Source organism: Calliopsis andreniformis, chromosome 7 (genome assembly GCF_051401765.1).
Source record: "Calliopsis andreniformis isolate RMS-2024a chromosome 7, iyCalAndr_principal, whole genome shotgun sequence".
In the NCBI taxonomy this organism is placed as follows: domain Eukaryota; kingdom Metazoa; phylum Arthropoda; class Insecta; order Hymenoptera; family Andrenidae; genus Calliopsis; species Calliopsis andreniformis.
Window position 1 is genome coordinate 3,559,678 of NC_135068.1, and position 22,346 is coordinate 3,582,023.

Below are 22,346 nucleotides of genomic sequence, written 5' to 3' on the forward strand. Positions count from 1 at the left end.
AAGTTTGAATTTCGAGTAGTGATTTCGAACGTAAACTGTAGTCTATATTTTAACGATAAAAGTATATTCGATTTAAAAGTCACGCATACAAGGACTCTTCTTTCATCCTTCATTGGCGACACGTTAATTTGGCGTGAAGAAAATTTCGTCAATTGAGATATTCAAGTATCATACATTTGTTTAATTACTTGCTGGTATATCGAGAATGAATTAGAATTCGGAAAGGCGAAAATATGTAATGTTTAACGTCCTTGAGATCTAATTGAACGAAAGTGTCCTAATGTAACAAGTCGTGTTTTATTTTCCTGGAGAATAGCACAACGTTTAATCGGTAATATTTCTAGTAAATATTTTTTTCAATTTCTTATCGAATATTAGAGCACATAGACACGCTCGTTGTGCTAGTCTATGTAATTTCCATTCAAACTGATTACTAATTGATTCTAAAGTAGAAGACTATATTAGTGTTTTTTGGGATCCCATTGATGTGATGTTTTTCATTTATTTTTCGTTTTTTTTTTTTGCAACCGAAATTACACATTTCTATCGATGTCGTCTTGAATGTAGTTTTTCTGGAGGTTTGTAAGTGTCTCTTCAATGGTTATTGTTGTGAGTGAATTATTAAAATTAACCGATCTCGAACTCGCGCGATGACTGTTGCCTTGAGTCTTGAACTACTTTTAACTTGATCTTGCATCGATGTTCGATATCTGATCATTCAACGTGTTCTTTTTTTAGAGTATCTTAGAGCTAGTCCTTTATTGCGTGGTTTTTTACTCGTCTTGTGGCCGATATCAACAATTATGTCAGAGAAGTTACTCCACAGTTATAATTCGATATCTGCTTCAATTCATTAAATGTTCTCGACGTCATTGCAGATGTGTAGACTATTCATACGTGTTACACTACGTGTGCAGTAATCGTGTGCTTTCAGTTATTGCAGGATACTTTTTGGAGAACAGATATTTTCTGTGTTTAAATACAGATCGTAATCAAAATTAAAGAAACAGCGTAGAAACAAATAAAACACAGAATACAGTAAATTTTCGTTATACATTCGCCAAATTTGACTCGTTACATGTTCATCGCTATCTTCGCCTAATGGTGGGGTCTTGTAACGTAACTCCACACGACACAAAAAGTCGACTCGAGTTCAATGAAATAAAAATTCCCTGTTCTCTAAGGTAAGTGTTCTAATACTTGAACACTTATGGTATCAAATGTTCCAGTACTTGAACAACTTAAAAATACATGCCCTGATTCTTAAATTGTAATGTCCCAAAAGTTGAATATATTACATTATGATACTATTTTTGGTTTTTGATTACATTTGGATCTAAGCTTAGAATTATATTGAGAGTTAATATTCAAATACCGAGGCATATACAGCTAATGAAACATTTACCATATGCTATATATGCTTCTGACCTGTCTCGAACGATGAACATATAACAAGAATTTACTGTATATCACTTAACACTCTTTTAATGTACAGTTTTTTCACTTTACTATTAAAATAGTGGATAACTCTTTTTATATAAAATTACAATTAATAAATATTAGTTTTGGATTCATCGGATATAATAAAATATTTCGATAATGTCATTACTGTTTCATTAAAAAAAATATTTTATAATAGCGTACAAAAAATTCAGAATTTTTCAATTTGTCGATCTCTATCGATTATTCAAAAATATTTTTCATACTTAATAGTAAGAGCTGAATTACTTAATATAAATGGAGTAACCACACCACATCAGCTGAAGTTCAACATCAGTCAGGCACCAATTTATAGTTAACGTTTATAAAAAAGTTGTAAATTCAAACTAAAACAACTTTTTAATCAAAATTGACTAAAGATTCGATAACTATTCAACAAGTATCCTGTAATCTCTAGAGCATTAATATGAAGCGTCGTCAGCGATGTAACGCACAAAATTCTTAACAACTAGAATCATACTGTTGACGTTGTGTAGATAGTGAATAATGTGAGCGATGTGTGCGTAAAATAAAACAAAGAAAGAAAAAAAAAGAATACGAGAAAGTAGCACAAGAAACAGTTTCACTCGCATCGCTCATTAGAGCCTCACACAGTTACCTTTCTCACCTGTAATTCTCACCTATAATGCAGACGTCCATCTCTATTTATATATTACGTATCACCATCTGTGACACTCACGCACACATACGCATACCTGAACCCACCGACACATTACGCACATGACACACGCATCACGTACACACCGAACATTAAGAAAAAGAAACCCTTTAACTAACTCTGTATGTGTCTATCTGTTCGAACTTTCTTCTCTTCATCCTCTGCTACCACATAGGTGAAGACTTCTCGTACCCAAGTAAGTCTAACATAGAGCGGGTGTATAACAATAACAAATAGACACGCATGCATGCGGCTCGTGCATACGTGCATTTATTTGTTATCGTTATAAAGCGTATAATTATTACTAACTGTAACATAACACTGCCACGAAGTTCGTGATACTGAGAAGATGCATTATATGCAAATAGATCACAAGAAGTAGGTTGTACGTGGCCATCATCAATTACAGAGCAGCGCTGCATTATTTTGAACGTCACTGCTGAAACAAGAGTTCCACGTTTTGCGCATCTTTTTATATATTTTTTTCTTCCTATTGTTTCTGCTAAAATGTAAAGAAATCAACGCTCGAGGAAAGTAGTCAAACTGAGGATTCAGAATGTTAAGGAAGCTTTGGGGACACGTAAAGAATATCACGGTGAGCAATGCTCTTGTTTTTCGATTCCTGATATTATTTTTAAAAAAGGGAACAAGTGTTTTTTCTTGATTTTATAGGAATTCAGAATTATTTTCCTACATCAATTTTTTAGTTATTGTATGTGAAGTATGGTGATGCTAAGCATATTTAAGTATTTCAATAAATACGAGTTTTTTACAAATGTGCTTTGCGACTTATTCGTTATAAGCTCGTGACTTTATACAAGCAACAAGTTTATACAACATATGAAGAGATGAAGTAAATTTGGGAAGAAGGAAAAACAATGACTTTACTACGAGAAATTAATTATACATAACCTAGGAAATTTAAGCTCGGTCAACACAGCAATAAGACCATTGCAAGTGCCACTGCCAGAGTGCTTACAAATGCTACATCAAATGCTACAAGTTAACGGAAGTTAGTGTAGCCACTAGCGTCAGTTACTAGAATGATTAAACTCAACGTTCAAATACATGCAGTTTGCATGAACTTTCACGAAACTTCGAGTTCAAAAATGATCCAGTGTGGGGATCATAATCTCAACACAAACATCTTCAACACACAAATATCGTATGTCAACCAGAATCAAGAACTCAACGATAATACGCAGAGATCATTATCAATGGCATTTACTCCAAGAAAAAAGAAGCCATAATTTTAGAAGCAATAAAAGGAATAACCACCAGAAGAATAACGATGGCGAAAAGAAGAGAATTCAACGAACTTAGCTTAATTTCATACATTTTAAATGTCTACTTAGATACTTCACAAAGACAATCGATCAGTCAAATACAAAAGTAGAAATATCAAAAGGGCTCAAGATGTACCTAATATGGGAAGAACTTTCCCCTTTTTACATATGAGCACTTATCAGAACCTATGGTCTCCTTTTATTTTAATAAATTCAATTCAAAGGAATATCAACAGCACTGACATTAAACTAAAACCGCTCATCTCTCCATTTCCATGAATTATTCCTTCAAACGTATTTGCTACAATCCCCAGTAAAGTTTCTAAAAATACCTTCAAATGAAATAACATTCAAGCTACTTCCAAGACATCCTTTCTGAGGGTCTGACTGCAAGAACCAGGTCTGTCTCACATTCTGTATTGCTATATGCGTGAATAAAATGTCTTCCAGTGACGTCATAGAGTAGAAGAGTACCTTACTGTATTCTCACTCTTCTACTCTGTGATATCACTGGAAGACATTTTATTCTGGTACATGGCAATGCTAGCTTTACAAGACCTGCTTCAACCTAGAAGACATTATAAAAGTCTTAGAGTCCTTTATTGTTGCTGCAGTCCTTACATAGAATAAGATTCAATACAGAATATTTGCAACAACGATTAAACTCAACTGTTTTCTTTATAATGAAGAAGGCTACATATACGTATCTGTAATAGCCAAGCAATGGAACTAAGGAAGTAAATGAGACGACGTCGAAAAGGTTCTTGTACAGAGTATCAGTTCTTCCCCTTTACCTCTGACAAAGAAGAATCTGCCTCAAGGTACAAATAATAATATCAAAAAGATATATATCCATGAATGACATAAATAATTCAACAGTTCCTGCAGATAATACTGATCCAACCATACAAAACATGACAATAAATGGATTTGATTTCTATTTAAGGAAAACAGGAAATAAAGCCACTAAATGGAGAAAAATCAGCATCATAGAAACTATATGCAATCGCTAGGTATAATCACCAAAATAATCCCCACCAAGATTAAAACTGCTTGAATAAAAAAAGTAGTACTTTACTTATATCTTATAAAGTATACTCTAAATAATTTCAAGATATGGAAAATATGGTGACGAGCTTACAACGAGTTATTATTTTATTCAAGAGAAATTGTTAGTTTCATCTCTTCGACATGAGTACGTACAAAGTGCAGTGCATTGCTCTCTGGGACATCCTATGCTGATACACCGAACGCCTCCTAATTTTCTAAATCTTCGGATTGGCTATTATCTTCGTTGCAATACCAAATATGTATTATACTTCTGCATGTCCTATGATAAGCACTGTGGAACCCAACGCAAAAGTTAACCACGTACTAGAAAGCTAACTACAGTACAGCAATGTGTACATATATGCAAAATAGCTTTTAACACGCTAAATCCCCTCTAGTTTACTACTCCGAGCCTACTCGGTGCCAATGACGAAAAGAAAAGTTAACGAGACAACGAGTTACATTTGACGATACTTTGTAGCGATCCTACAAGGATTTCCTCCTGTAGGTAATTCTGGTAGAGTTTTACAATCTCTGGTCCACTTCTTTCGGATTCCCCGCTCTATCGCACAAGTTCACACTTGTTAAGATGTGCACTGGCAGTGTCGAGTAAATATCCACAGCGTAAAAAGTGATTAATGCATGCTGTAGACAGAATTAAGTAGTAATTGACAGAGGCAAAGATACTGCTGGCAACGTTAGAAGGTTTTGGTTGTCTCTTGGGTCCTTTAGGAAGTGTCTGATAGAGTCTGACAGAGTCATCTTGTTCACTTAACGTTTCCAGTCAAGTATCTTTCGTTGCCTCTGTATATTTTGGCACGAATTATATATTGTCTGCATACGATGTTTAAAACTGTATAATGGGAATGTGTACTTTAGCATTAGACTACGTTCGCACAACGCGGAGGAGGTTCATGACATACAGTATTACTTGGGTATATGATCTTTTAATTCTTCTTTACCTCTTCACTCGTCCGCGTTGCCATGAGCAGCATTGGAAACGGTAGATTTCAAAATATATATCAATATGTAGTAATGTTTAAATAGTACTTTACTCTATCAAGGTCCGTTCCAGCGCTAAGTGTTCTTCAGGCGATGGCTGCTAGATGAGTTAAGCTTCTGGAGCTTAACTGTTGGCAAACTTGACAAATTTTGATGAAAGACACATGCAACGTAAAGAGTCTAAATTGCTTGATGTTTTTATTTTAATGTTTTAAGGCATTAAGAGTGTTTGGATGTAATACCTTTTTATATCCCACCTCGACATAATACAATAAGGATCCTATCCAGGATCCTATCTGGATAGGTTCTTAAGCGAATGTAGATTGTGTTTATTATTAGCTCCAATCTTTTGGAACGTCCTGTCTAAATGGATGTCATGTTAGCGACATTTGTGTCTCATCTGGTGAGTTAATTAGAACTCGAGGCTTCTTGAATGCTGGAACGGAGCTTCACTTTAGTTAGTAGAAACGCAAACATAGAAATGGCCGGTGATAGTGAGAGAGTAGCAATTAGGCCTTAGGTAATTAGTTAGGGTAGCTAACATGTGTAGTGGTTTGTTACAGACGACCACCATCCTCCCCCCACATTCACTCCGCCAGAACTGCCCAAGATGGTTCACGTAAGAGGTACAGTTACACCTCAATCAAAACCATGCTACAATCTCGCAAGCCGCTCTTCCTTATCTCAATGAATCACACGATATTGTATTGGTACACTGTAATCAAAGCTTTCGAAAAGTCTCCCGGGCAAAAGGTTTCAAAAAGATGCTTTGCTCTCGATCTTTTACCCACTGTACTCAGTTTTCGAGTTTTTTTTCTTTGCATCACGACAGTACGCTTTACTAGTCGATCTCAACCTCTTCAGGGTTTCAATCATGAAATATTTTGACGTAACCATTGACAGTGTTGGATTTAGACAGCGCTGAAAACACTTTGTTTAGCTAATGGCTGTATGTTGAATCTATGCAATTATTTATATGTAAGAAAAACCTTAATCTAATTGTCGTTTATGAAATATTAGGATTTTTAATATTGATTTTAGAATGAAAAAGAATTTAAATTAATTAATATTGTTACTCAAAATTGTGTTTAGTCTAAAGTGAAGAAAGTATTTTGAAAACTGATGTTCGATGAATATATTCAGGTATTGTTGTCAAACAAAATATTATGTATCAACTTTTTCACACTTAATCGCGTCATTGAACGTAATCCAAATATTTATACTCATTTTCATCGAAAATTGTCAAAAACTGGTTGTAATCAACTTTATTGAAAATTTTCATATTAATTTTAAATGATTTTAAATGATTAATTGTCCGAGCATTTATCCGGAGTGAACCGTAAACATTTAACTGGTAATCTGTCTACTTTACGTATAACTTATGAAGTTGAGAACTTCTATAGAAGAGGTTTATTATATTTAATAATTTTGAATTATCTAAGGAGTTTCATTGACCTTTAATAACTAATAAAATTGACAAATATAATTTATCATTTACCTGGACAATTCATTGTGGGACATCGATAGAAATTTAGAATATACTACAAAATGTTGTACATATTAAGAATTGCATATTTAAATGTTATATATGACATTTTAAATAATTTTAATGACCAAAAATAAGTAATTTTGAAAAAATTTGTTAAAAAATATTATTTACTTTTTAATAGTTATATAGTATCTTCTGAGACTATTATATACAATTTGAACCAGATTTGTAATTAATATGAAATATTTAGATTGATACCCCATGAATTAATACTAATGACCCAGATAGCATTCGACGTCTTGAAGACGTCTGTTTTATGTCCATTTTATGCCTTAGAACTTACAACATAATTTGGATATTTTAAAAACATTTAATGGCGCAGGTTTTAAAGACTTGCGATATTTATGTCCATAAAACATCTTAAAGACATATGCTTTTGGACGTCTTAAAGACGTCTATTTTTTGTCTGAACGTCTTACCGACGTAATTTGGACGTTTTTAAGGCATCTTGTGATTGTCTTTTAAGATGTCCTAAAGACAGACTAATTTGTAACATCGGACGTCTCAGAGAGGTCTGTTAGACATTTTTAGGACTTTACTAGATGTCTTTAAGACGTTTTTAAGACGCCTCTGTGCTATATGGGAATTGAATATATGAATTTATTGATATAATAATTACATCAGTCAAAATCCAGCACTGTTTGGTATTTTACGTGTATCGGAAGGCGCGCTTCTCTTATTACAACGATTTTGGAGAAAGTAGGAAAAAGATGGTGTAGAATTTATTATTATAATGTTTTTTTCTAAAGATAGCATTTAGGTATCACCACGTACTACTTTCTCCTTGATGAGTGCATGCAGCTACTGTAGATATATCATAGTTTACATTTTAAGTTCACATTTTTACTGATTGGTTCTACATTTATGTAGTTTCCCCTTAATTTATGTCATAATCAGCAGAACTTAGGTTTTCATTTAGATGCATTCATTCTTCTTCTTTTCGTCGTTTTTTCTTCTTTTTTGCTTCCTCTGTTTTGTAGGATTCATCACATGTGTGTCTAGAAAACGTAATACCATCATAACATTTCATAGTTATTAGTTATGTTGTGTCCTAGATTTCATTTGATTAATACATCATGGTTTCCAGCAGAACATCAGTTTGTAAAAATCAGATCTCAGAGTCTCATTTGTTTCATAGTTTTATTATAGAGCAATTATTGTATATTTTAGACGCGGGGCTAAGTAAATCAAATTTAAGCTACGAGTACTTGCATAATTACTATTGTTGAAATTAACCCATTTATCCCAAGAAAAAAATTTCAATAAATTCGGACGTTCGATGGTCGAACCTTTCCACATAATTAATACATGAAATACATTTGCTGTGGTGTTCGTCTGCGTAAGTAGTAAAGCAGGAATTTTAAAATATCAGCGTTTCTCAATCTTTAGTGTTGTGCAATAGAACTTTGTACAGGGTATACGGCAATAGATTATAGAAATTATTAGGGATAATTCTACAGAACAAGATAAAATGCAAATCAAGTGTAACAAAATTGGGATTAATGTTTTGTAATCATTAATGTTCAAAAAGTGAGGTTAAGAGAGTTCGAAATGGCACTTGTCCAGCGGGTTGCCTAGTATCATCGGACACTCTCGCGCAAATTTTTAAACATTACTTGCAATTTTGTTATTTTTAATGTCCTTTTGAGATTGTTATGTAAAATCATCCCTTGAGTTTCCTCTTATTTTCGAACACCCTGTATAGACACTAAATACGATAGTACAGAATAAAAGAGAATTAGTAAATATGCTACAAGCTAGTAAAGTAATTATGGAAATAGAATGTTTGTGTAATATTGAAATTTAAACAGAAGACAAATGTAAACGTAGATGCTATGAAAAAAATCATTTGAGAAATGCTGTTTGAATTCAAATGTTTTTTGGGTGATACAGTCTTTTCTGTAAATTTTCTATGTCCTAAGTAGATATACACGGTTTAGGATGTTTAGAGTACTATTTTCAGTATTTCTTCTTTGACATTTGTAACTCGTATTATGTCCTGAATATATTTTAACGGTTCTTTGTTATTGATATATATTATATACATTCTATTTATGTCATTCTATTGTCGAACGTAAACGATGAATTGATAGTTGTAGAGAGCACGGTAGATTGATTCAATTTGTTATTCAAATTTCCTTCTATGGTAACATTAGACAGAGCACATTTTCATTACTCATAAACACATTTCATTTTCTTGATTCATTGCGTATAGGTGGTGTTTCATATGATTATCGTGACAGGTGCTTAATCGCTTTTTTATTGTCAATCGCAGACAGTACGTGTCGTGATGGTCAGAAGGTGCCAGTGTCACGAGCATGGTTTCGTTTTCATTGATACGTCGAATTTGTTATTTTAATTTTAAACAGCTAACGTTTAAAAAATATTCTCTTAAATTTTTAAAACTGACAAACAAGCTGAAGTTTTATAAAGATATGTTGAATAGTCAAGTTTTGTAAATCAAATATCATCTTCATACCTTTAAATTCTCATTGTTTATTTTGGATATTCTTATTTTTTACAGCTGTTTCTGCTTCATTTCATAGAATTTAACTAAAAAGAACTATTCTTAGTTTAAAAAAATATCTACAAATTTGTTAGCTGTTTGAAAATACTTATATAGGTACAGGGTGTCCCATTTATAACGAACATCAAAATTGCTCTCACTTCCTCTGAAAATGAGGTAAAGTGACTAACTGTAAGAGAAGTTCACATAGTACAAGGACTTGCATTTGGTGACGATGAAAAGAAGTCTCCCCAGTGTCATATTGAAAAGTATTTCAAGGTCATAGTACATTTTTTCTTATCCAAAATCAGTAAAAGATCATATTGTAATAAATCATTAAACTTTTACATACATACTTGATAAATTATGTAGTAAAAACTATATGTTACAAAGAACCAACAAGATGAACTTAAGGGTTTTTTATTATTGCTATTAGGTATAACTCCCATTAAATATTTTTTCAATAAGCAGTTGCAGTAGTTTAGATATTTATTATAAGTTGTACTCCTCGTACAGTAAGAATAATTCTATGTGATTAATAGGTTTAGGTATGCTGACATAAAATTTATTCTTCCTGAAACCCTTGTCTTCGATATTTTAATATTATTACAATTTCGTATTATTAATGACTTTATTAATAAATCTAATAAATAATACTAAAATTTATCGTAAAAATTATTCATGCATAAATTCTTGGCAATTGTTTATAAAAAGTAGATGTGCTCGATATCTAGGGAAATGTTCGAAAGACAAAGAAACAAGCAATGAAAAAACACTGAATGTTTTCTGTTGTATTTAAACGTTATAATTAATATTATTTTCTGCAACAAATACTAATCTGCAATTACTTGTTTAAAACATTTGAAAAGAATTCACTAGTTTTACATTCATAAGATGTTAATATTAAGGAATTATATTTATAAAAGAAATACAAACTCTCAAAATGTTAGTAATAATGATCTAGATTCTACAAAATGTACTAATATTTGCTATATTTGTTTCCATGAAGGATCACTTTTTCATATTTTCGAAAAAATGGGCGGGATTTAATTTTTACAGTTAATAATATAATATTCTAAGGTACATATTTTATCTTATTAATAAATATCAGCACAAATTTTGTGATAATGTTATGTACATATGTGTAGGTTGTTAAAACTGAAATCTATGCTTTGTTTTCTACTATAATTATTTATTTTAATTATGCAGTTAATTTTCGTTATATGTTCGCCAGATTTTATTCGTTACATGTTCATCGCTATCTCCACCACTTGAGAAAGGGGAAAAGTCCTTGACTCTACTCGACATAAACAATCGACTCCATTTTAAGGGAGGTCAACATTACTTGCACTGTATGCGATATGTGTTCCTGATCGATAAACATATAACGAGAATTTACTGATTAATTTCCTAACGATTACGCTTTTTTAATTAAGTGTTAAAATTTTACTGTAGGTAAGTCACTTAACGAATAATATTCGACGTAGCTTTGAAAATAATTTCATTCATTGACCAGCCGCAATTCTGACCATTGAAATCTGATAAAATGACACGTGCAAGGGATGAAGTATGCGTGCCTGTAAGCATGGGGCTGTAGGCTCTTGCGGATAAAAAGTATAATGCGCTATAATGGGGGGAGATAGGTCACGATCAGTGTGACACTCTGTAATTGTCTTAATCATTGTTGCTTCGTCTATTAGCTACGCTGAACGATAAACCTAGATGTGAATTAACGCTGACGTATTGATTGTAGGTGAAGTCAGTCGTGATCGAGACGACCCAAACGGTGAGTTTCAATTTATTTTAATACCTATTTCTATCCTTGCCATTTTTCAATGAAATCTAATCTTTCGCTTACATATCACTAGTGAGGCTACACTGCTGAGACTTCAGGAGTAAGTTATGTCCTTGTAAAAGAAGAGAAGTTTTGTTTTGACTACTTAGCTGACCAACCAGAAACACCTCTGATTGATGTGCAATGGTACTGAATATGAGCAGGCACACGGAAATTGTAGAACCTCACTGGACAGCAGGGATGCCAGGGTAACAGAACTTTCTTTCTGACGCGGTCAGAGTGGGGGAACGATGCAGTGTGGGGTCTTCGCGTGGTTGGAGTGGGGGAATGACCTGGCTAGAGCCCCACGCGGTCTGACAACATTGTTCAACCCACTCTTACTCCTATTCTCCTATTTATGTTTTTAGTAGTGTCATCAAAAAGTTCTACTTACCTGGTAACATTCCTGCTGGTCACAAACCAGTATCACTGTGTCATTCAATCCCCTCATGAGGTAACTGCAATATTAGCAAAACGTTGGAAATACTTCCACAAAGACACGGCTTACTCCCAAAAGCCTCAGCAGTGAAAACTGTATGTCGCCTGGTCTTGAAAGTTTGAAATCTAATTTTTAAACCTGCTAAAAATCTGAAGATTCAAAGTGGCACGAGACAATTTAATAATTTGTAAGAAATAGCGATGTATTATGAGTTGAAACATGTTGTAAAGTTTTGCAATCCTATTTGAACGTTGCAGCAATGAGAAACCATCGGAATTCCGTCGGGATGACCATCATGAATTCAACGAAGCAGGTAAACAAGGTGAAACCGAACGTGAATCGAGCGCCAAACGACAGCCTGTCAAGTCCAAATCAACCGTATAATCAGAGGTACCTAATTAATTTCCCATCTGATATACTCTCTTTGATGTCCACCGAGTTCGAGCGTGCGAATTTCACTACTGAGAATTAATTCTATTATCGTCATGCAGCAAAGTTGGTGTTGCTGGAGTTTGTTACGTTTAGATTTCCACCAGAGAAGTTGACTAAGCAATGTGGTACATTTCACGTTTCACCACACTAATTGTGCACTCGAATTTTTTAACAAGACGTAATCTGTAGACAAACGTAACAGTACACTAATTTGATACGTTCAAATATAATACACAGTGGGCACATTCAATTCGCAATATAACTATCAAAGGACTCTTCAATCTTCCTTTTTGCAACCACACTCCTCTGTCTTATCTTACAACTGACTATCATATTTATCTCTAATATAGTTTGCACGACTAGAATTACTCAAGCCTTCTTGTACACAGTGACTTTCATGTAAATTGCACAGATAGGGGTTATTCAAATTGCAGACGATGCAGTCCACTTACACTGTAAGAGTAATTCGTTGATGAGTCAGCACTGTAGTGGATCTATTTTATATGAAATCTATTGTTGGCGTACTTTGAATAACCTAAGGAACTTTCAGAGCATTTATTTCTATGGATTTGTGCCACGAAGTATATATAGACACCTCTTTAACGAAGAAACTAATTGAGTAATTTTGTATCCTCGCAGAGTGCACTATGATAACTTGCACAGTATTCGTTGGAAAATTTATGCATCTACTTTTTTTTTATCAGCATGTTCCTTTCGAACTATTCAGCGATATGTGTGTAAATAATACACACTTGGATGACCTAAAACGTCTAACGATTCTCGGTAGAGAATTTCCATGCGATCCAGAATCATCTTCATGAAATCGACGAATTGTTTAGTTACTCCATTTTCATTAGACTATTCTCGTTTACCTTAGCATCATCATGCTCATGTTGTTCAAGTAATACATTTCTACCGATATTGATGGATTTAGCCCTTCGTTTTATGCAATGTTAAAATTTTCATTTTATTTACAGCTTTTCGTCAATTTTATTATCATATTATGAGAATAATCATAAAGTCTGTGGATTATTTTTAGATAATGAATTCGAAAAACACTTTAATGAAAATATTAGTTTCAAGGTGATTTTATGTAACTCACACTAAAAATTAGGAACCCTTCAAGTTTTGTGGGTTCTTTTGTGTTTCGAGGATAAAATCTCATATTCAGCTTGGAGTTGAAATAATTAAAATATCTTTTAACATAAAGAATTTGTACGTCCTATTTCTTCTATTATAAATAAATTCACTAAAATCATCTGAAATTAAGTAAAATATGTACGACATATGTACTATTTCTGTTCCACGAGAAGTCCTCTGAAACACGTTTGGAGCAATGCATTTCAGGGGACTTCTCATGGAACACCAGTAATATGTTTTATTTGATTAATTCTATTCTTCTAATTAAAATTGTATTTATCTTATATTATTTTTAAGTATCCTACAGGACCTAACACAGAATACTGCATATATTTATAATTTAAAAAGTCTCAACAATAAATAATTAATCAGTTACGATCGTATGAGATTTTTAGCTACACAATTGAACACTTATGTTAGTACTAAAAATAAAACAATGTAGGTATGTTTGAAACAAAAAGAAGACGACAAAGATTTCAAAATAATTAAGAAACAATTAGAATTATATGTTGCTGGTTATATTCATAAAAGGAAGGGTTAAAGTCAGCTTTAATTAGAATATCATAAAACATATTCCGCAATTTCTAGTTCAGAATAAATTACGAACTATCATTATTTATCGCTACATTTATCGATCTATTTATCTTCATCTAACTTCATTTTAAAAACCATTTGTAAACAAATCACATATGACTTTTTTAAGCTCATATCATTTATCTATTGATCTCGTAAAGATAGATCATGTAATTCAACATTCTAGATCGAACGGTTTTCATGATATTGATTATGTGTTGATTAAAATTTTCTGATAAAATAACAACGTTAGGTATATACGTACATAAGGTATTCAAAGAAATTTCTTCAACAAATTTAAAATTCAAGATCTGCATCAGGTCACCTTATTATAGGTCGTTGAATTCGTTTTTTCGTTTGCTACAACGTAGCATTAAAAGAAAGCAACATTGACCTTCAGAAAAAGTGAAGATCACATAATATTTCATAAATAACAGACACAAAAAACGAATCATATCCATTTGGTGAGGATCGTCGAATAAAACAACATACATTTAAACATATTTTAACAAAAGTCCTAGATAGCGAGATATTTTAGAAAATAGTTTTTATTGACTCACCCTGTATATTTATATGTTGGACAAACAAGCCTTGCTTTCATATACACATATGTGCATCTTTAACAAAACCAAAATGAGTCATCAGCCTACAATTAAAGAACATTGTATATATAAACATTTTTTCGACAGTTAACATTCTGTTTTTGAAACTAAAACATACTTTAAAAAAAATTATAGGATTTAATTTGCTAATATAATATCTTGTGGCTATAATCGCATTGCAATCTCCCAGTGTTGCCAGATACCGAGACAAAATGTCTTCCAGTAACGTTATGGAGTAGAGGAGTAGGGGTACTCTTCTACTCTATGACGTCACTGGAAGCCATTTTGTCCCGGTATCTGGCAATGCTGCTATCCCGTTAACTTTCTATAATTATTTTCTTACCTTTCGCATTTCTGCCTATAATGAGGCAAAAATAATGTTATCAGTACATAAACTTGTTTCAGAAAAGTGCCTCTTATTCTCTATAAAGTCGTTTAAAAGCTCGTTCCCTATAACTTTATACTGAGAGGTCATTTCATAGCAAGTAAATACTGTATCTCGAAAACCGTTCGAATCAAGAATCAAAAACAACTCTTCGAGTTATCAATAAACGTAGTAACGCATATTTAAAACAAAGAGTGACCTCGTTTCGATCATAATTGTAAAAGTTCATCCGTGTTTAACGAGAAATGATACTTTCATTTTGTCCGCGGAAAAAAAATTACGAGAACCACGTATCGAAGTTTCCTAGTTTACCACGAGCGTCATCAACGATATTTCGTCGCGAGTCATCGAAACAAGTTCCATGGAAAGGTGAATCCAACGTTGCGAAAACCTTTTGATTCCAGATCGCAAGAGGAGTCCGCATACCCTGGCTACCATCTCGCCTACGAAGTCAAAAAACTCATGTACGCTTTTTTCGTTAACACTGTCTTACGTTCTGCTGTGGTTGTGTTGTGGCTACGTGTTCTTAGTCGTATACACGTGCAACTGAATACACTTGTGAAAGCTTGGTTGCAGATTGCACGTGAATATACATTACTTCCTATTATACATATTACCAGGTCCCCGACTGTTGCTTCCGATAAAACGTTCATCAATTTTCCTTATACTAACTTACTGCGGTTTATAGTTTGAATATTCCTTATTACAGTGTTCCCCGGATTGCAATAATTGTAAATTGCACGAAACGTCTCTAATTCCTATTAATAGTGAAATTTCTTGATTTGCTAAATTTTATATATCTATTTTTTATTCAAAATAGGGTATCGAGAAAACGAGAGAAGGAATTATTTAAGAAGAGAAAGAGATTCTGCATTTGTTATAAAATATTCACCAGATAACATCCAGGGTTGCTCTGAAATTGTTGAACGTAAGGGGAAAACGAACCGCCCACACGTTCCAGTAGAGATGCTAGGCGAGCAGAACTTTTTGACGTTACTACAATAGGAGTAGGAGTGGTGGGAGCGTAGGGACTGAATATGGTCTGTCGACGTCATCCCCCCACTCTTACTTCTGTTATAGTAACGTCAAAAATTTCTGCTCTCCTGGCATCTCTGCGTCGTATATATTCGGAATCCTCAACGAGCTCCCTACTGCTACCTACCACTGTTCGGGAGTACTACATAGTGAGAGAACCCTTGGTACTAGTAGGGACGCATTGTCCAATATGATACAGCTGTCCCCATAAGATCGAATACTCAACGTCCAATGACAATCCCAATTCCCTCTCTACTACTCTAACATAAACATCTCACAGCCAGAGTTACCAGGAGTTTCCCTATGCGTAGGGACACATGACATCACATAGAGCTACATGTACACTATCATGCATAAGCATTTTGATACTTGCACATTATTGGACATACATAAAATATCTATACTTTCTTATTTATACTAACTGATATTAAATGTTATTCTCATTGGTATTTATAAATCTTATAGAGATAATGATCTGAGATGAGATTTGTAGTGAAAACTATATTATAGAATTTTACACGTTTCAATAACGTGAATATGTTTAAACATTATTTTATGCAAGGTCGTGTATACATGTCTCACTATTTACTATTTCTGTACCCTCACTGCCACTTGCTATGCACAAGTGTCGTGCACAGGCGTAGTCGGCACACTCCTACGTATGGCAACCCTACTCGCGACGAAGAATTTCAGAGCAACCCTATATAGATATCAGTTGGATTTCACAAATTTCTCATCTTATTAACTGTTACTATTTTCGTTTCTTATTGTACTCTATTGTGAGAATACCTTGGCTTTATCCGGGGAATATTGTATTGTCTTCTTTCTACAGGAAACGTCAAAGGTAAACGATATATGTATAATATAATTACAGAAGTAGCTTCATAATTATATCTAATGAACAAGGAGTATTTAGATGAGTTTTCAATATTTGATTATTATTCATATAGATTGTGTTTATTACTTTATTTTAAGGAAATTATAATTTTAATATTAAAAGAACCCTTAACTTTGATTATTTATTTTCTTTAAAATTTATGCTTAAGTATGGTTCTGAAAAAGTATAGCGACAAAGTACGGATTAATGTAAGATTTTTGATGTAGTTGAAAACTTCACAGATATATCGTTCAAAACAGGTAAATGTAATCAATAAGATGAACATGGATCTATGAAATTTGATAGTTTTCTTTTATATGCATGGTTTGAAGTAATTCATTATTAATACATTCAAGTATGATTACAGAAGAGTAAATAAAAAGATTTGTAAAATTCCTAAGGATAAATTTCATGAAATGTAATATGAAACTGCTGAAAGAGTAACACAAATAGAATAGACTGTTAATTTTTCTAATACTTTTGGTTGCCTTTGCATGTGGTGATATGCATAATTATGAAGTAATTGAACAAGATTTACAGTGCAGTCCATAATTATGCTTAATTTCAGACGGTGCTCATATATGACCTAACTTTAATGATCATCCCATTTGGTACATATTATTAATTTAAACACAGTCTAATATAAGTATTAAAATAATATCTACTTCAAAAAAAGCAAGGTTTAAAGAAAATGAGTATTTTCCAAATGAATTTTTAAATACTTTTAATATTCTTAATCTCTTTTGTTTTATGATAGTATTGAATCGATAATACAAATTGTTTAAATTATTTTTAATACGTGAATTTCTACATAATATGAATAATATTTTATATACTAAAATTTTTCAGATTAAAAATTTGTATTTTTAATTTGAATTTAATTAGTCACCCCAAAAAATTGTTACCAAATATAGATTCTAATTTTTTTACTACAAAATTTTAAGTGAAAGATATTCTAACATATAATAATTTTGGAAATATTCAAATGATTTTAATCACTATAGACTATCCCAATATAGTACTATATTAATATATATAAGTAAAATGCATGCACATACAGCCAAGACTTTTTTAATATATATTTTCTATATTAAAAAACAACTAGTTCCTTTTACTATACATTTCAAACTGACTAAGCATGTAATATAATTGCATGATTAAGCCTATCTTTGAAACATTAAATGCACATGCAAAGTCAACAAATCTTAGGAAGGAATATAAATATTACATCCTAGTAGTCATAGAAATATTTTTAGTTATTATTATTGAGTTGAAAAAGATAATATAAAAATTAGGTGCTATATATACACAGTAATATATTTACTATTATTACCTCAAATATTTATGTACATATTCATTCCCTAATATTAATACGTATGTATACATAGATCAGAGAATGGTAAATAGTGATTTATGTTTAACAAATATAATAGGTTAATTATACAAGAAATATAAATAGTATATGTAATATAAGTGAACGTGATCTATTACTGTAGGGATCAGCTCTTTAGGCTAATCTAAGTTTTACTTTTTTCCATTTAATGTATTAATATATTTATATATCATTATATAATACTTCATATTATAAGTATAAAAATGAATAAATTCTAACGTACTATTGTAGACAAGATGTAACTATTAAAAATATTGATGATAGTCTTGAAAAAGCTGACGAGGACTAACTAAAGAAACAAGGAATATCATTTACAAATGGAACATCATTTTATGCTGAAAGAGCTGTTCTCTAACACAAGTTTTATCAAAGTAAATAATATATTACAAAAATAATGTCCAGAGGTATAGGCACAGGTACTTTAACCTAATTATATATATACCGATAATAATGATTCATGGCAGTATTAGGTTTATGAGAAAGTTCTGACAAGAGAATAAATAAATCCATAATATGCTCAGGTTTCGGCCGATAGCCATGTCATAGGGTCCTGTTGCCACTCTCGTCTACTTGTGAGAGCCTGTGGAGGCTTTATGAGAGAGGTAGCGTCTACCTCTGATTGTCATTAGGTATGAAGGAAACAGGATTTTGTGGTCCTTGGCTAGGTTAAAAAGTTGGAACTCACCGTGAACTTTGCTACTTTTTATTCAAACACTGTTTAGCTCTGATACTGTCGCGATCTGTAACGCAAGGCGGACTATGCCTAAGTGCGCTGAACTCATCGGTCACTTAGGCGATCAGCGACCTTTTGGGAGGCAAAACGGGGACCAGGACCGTCACGTTTTGCCGATTCTCATGGAATTCGCTAATTCTGCGCGAAATCATTGGCCAGACGCGGTAGCGCAATTAAATGCCAGTGTAACTAGCACGAGCTATAATTCTCCCTCCCTCCCTGGAAGACGGACGTTACGCTTGCGAGTCGTAATGGGAGTACCAGAGCCTTATCTTACATATGTCTTCGCGTGTACAATACTTGGTTACAATCGTTTCTTAACTTAGCTGCGTGATGTTGCCTGTGGAGGCTTTATAAAGGGAGGATTTATATGTACGATTTCCCTATATTTCGCTTTCATAAGTACATATATGATGACGCCGGCAGTTACTAATATTATGACTTAGACTATTTGAATATAATATGTCTAAGAGGATTGTGTTATCTGCGGTGTCTAATTCTTCTGATTCATGTTTTAGTTCGCTTTGCAAGCGTGTGATTTCTGATGTATTTTTAAGTATCTTATGTAACTGTATTTGTGTATAAGGCTCTTTGGGACTTCGTTAGGCAGTGTTAGGTTGTATATTACAGTGGCATCTAATTTAATATTTTCGAAATATGCTACCTTCTTATTTTGTAATGTTATTTCTTGGGTGTGTAATTTACATTTGTCTGATATTGTGATTGTTTCTAATTTATCAATTGTATTTCAGTTTTTTTGTATCTTAGTATATGGTTTTGGTGCTCTCTTGGTTATGAGGGAAACTTCTGCGCCGTTATCTATCATCATAGTCGCAAGATTTTCTCATATTTCGTCTATCTTTACTCTAATTTTATCGGAAGTGTACTTTTTACGCGTTAATGAATATAATTCCACTACTAGAACTCGCGAGTCGCGTTTTTGCGATTCGTTTCTTCTCCTAGCATCAGATAAAGGTTGTTCGCCGGAATTTCGCTGACTTGGCCTTGCTGCCCTGCCTATACTTGTGCTTGTGCTAGTGCTACTGTATGTCTTAGTACTAGTGCTAACGTTAAGATTATTCGAGGTTGGAACATTACTAGTCCCTATCGGTGTAATGCTACGCCTATTAGGGTGTTCTAGTATATTATACGCGATTTTGTCCCTTCCAGCATTTCTGTGTCGTATGCCCTCTGCGTTTGCATGTGTAGCAATATTTTCGACTAGGGTACTTGGATGTGTGTGGCAGTGGATGATGAGCCATGCCGCTAGGACTGTACATTTCTTCTCTCTCGCACTCTAAAGCTTGTGTTATCGCGGTTTCCAGATTCGGTGGTCCCTTCGCCTTTACTAGGATTCGTAAATCCCTATGCAATCCTGCTTCGAAGACTACCCGTGCTACTTTATTCATGGCTTTAAACACGATTTTTAATCCTGTTTGGCTGTCCTCTTCGTCTACCATTTCAGGGATTAATTCAGTTAGTAACTTTCTGATTCTATCAGCGTACTTTTGTACTGGTTCCCCTACTCCCTGCCGTTCTAGTAGCATTTCAAGTAAAATTGATGGTACTGCGCGTCTGGACCTATATAGTGACGTGAGGCAATCCTCAAGATCATGGAAATTTTGAATTCTACGATTTGTTATGTCTTTGGATGCACGATCGCGTAATCTATTGGACATTATTCCCTGCAATAGGTGTCTTTCTGCCTGTTGCGTCTGTGGGATTATTTGTCTTGCAAATCGAACGCTACGAAGGAATTCGTTTAATTGGCTTGGTTTCCTTCCGTCAAAAGTAAATATCAGTCCTAGAGCGCGTTGAACGGCTTGGTTAACGCTGCTACCTGGATTAACTATTTCGTCTTGGGCAGTGTGTGTAGGAGGATAATATGTCCCTGAACGTCTGTTTTCGAAGTAGTTCGTATCGTCATTAAATCTTACGGAATTCCTACAATTTCTGTCAACGCTTCGTCTCAAGCTTTCTATTTCTTGAGTTATAGAATTTAGACTAATTTTTAAATTTTCAAATTCTAACGTTCTCACTGTGCAAGCTGATCTACTTCGCGGATTTGGTGTCGCGGCTGTTAATTGTACCTGTAATTTAGCTAGCATTGTTTCTACGATTGTCATTCTATTAGACACTGTGGGATCAGCAATTGTTGACGCGTTTTCCTCTGCCATATCAGCTCAAGAAATATGTTCTACTATATCGCTTACTTGTGATGCGTTATCGTCAAGGTTTTGGTTAGTGTTACTATTATTTACTTCGTTAGTTGTACTATTATCGTTAACTTGGGTGTTTGGCATAAGGTTTTCGTCTATGTCAAATTGTGCGCTCCCGAATATCGGTGACCGCTTCACGTGCTACTATATAAGTATCTATTTTAACAAATAATGTTCTACGTCTTTGTTGCAGTGTTTGTACGCAATTATTTCTATTTTCGTTGTCTTCCTCGCCAAGATTTCGCTTAATGCTAGAATTTAGTGAAGCTACTCGCCGCGTGTAGATATAACTCCCAGTGTGGAACTACAGTTATAAGAGAGAGAAGAAAAATTGTTCGCACTTACAGTACGCAGACTATACTAATCATTATCGATGCTTAAACACTCGGGTCATTTTGCCCTTGCTATTCGGTTGACGTCGTCAGTTGAATCGTCGGCCTGTGTCCTCTGTCGGCAGTTGACGAGCACAATAGGGGCCTTCCTCGTTTTCCAGCGTCGGACAGGTCGGGCCTCTCTTTTCTCGACTGGCTGCAGTTGTCCTCTTGATCCCCGTCGGATGAAAAGTTAGTTGCTTGCCTCTAGTAGTTCTCCACGTTGTTGGCTAGATCCCACCGCTGCCGCCAATTTTGTTGCCACTCTCTCGTCTGCTTGCGAGAGCTAGCATATTCTACCTTCGGTCGCGGTTAATATGAAAGAGATAAGATTTTGGGGTCCTTGGCCAGGTTAAAGAATTGGAACTCACCATGAACTTCACTATTTTTTATCCAAGCACTGTTTAGCTCTGGTACTGTCGCGGTCACGATCTGTATCGCAAGAGAGGGTGCGCTTAAATGCGCCGAGCTCCCAGCGATCTTTCGGGAAGCAAAACGGGGGGTCGGGATTGTCACGTTTTGCCGACTCTCCTGGAATTTGCTAAGCTGCACGAAATCATTGACCGGATGCAGTTGTGCAATTGAATACACGTGTAACTAACACGAACTATAACAGTCCCATACTCTGAAAAGATTTTGGGTTTTAAGAAGCTAAATAATTACAAATATTACTGACTGGACATTTATCATAATTAATAGGCTAGTTTAAATCAGGAATGCATAGTTTATGTACAGCCTTCGGACCCCTTCTCTCTAGTTCTT

At 33.9% G+C, this 22,346-nt stretch overlaps 1 protein-coding gene across 31 annotated transcripts in view; it reads left to right on the plus strand.

Annotated features, from left to right (window-relative positions):
- Positions 1 to 22,346, plus strand: part of Slo (calcium-activated potassium channel slo) — a 200,095-nt gene that overhangs the window by 167,018 nt on the left and 10,731 nt on the right. For 17 of the 31 annotated variants that reach the window (XM_076382026.1, XM_076382030.1, XM_076382024.1 and 14 more), the window contains 4 exons: positions 6,060 to 6,122; positions 11,305 to 11,337; positions 12,082 to 12,214; positions 15,361 to 15,420. In XM_076382026.1, the coding sequence (XP_076238141.1) occupies positions 6,060 to 6,122; positions 11,305 to 11,337; positions 12,082 to 12,214; positions 15,361 to 15,420 (289 nt within the window). Of the gene's footprint in view, positions 1 to 2,333; positions 2,355 to 6,059; positions 6,123 to 11,304; positions 11,338 to 12,081; positions 12,215 to 15,360; positions 15,421 to 22,346 lie in introns of all 31 variants that reach the window. The other 14 variants (XR_013002296.1, XM_076382031.1, XM_076382021.1 and 11 more) reach the window with 4 other exon arrangements.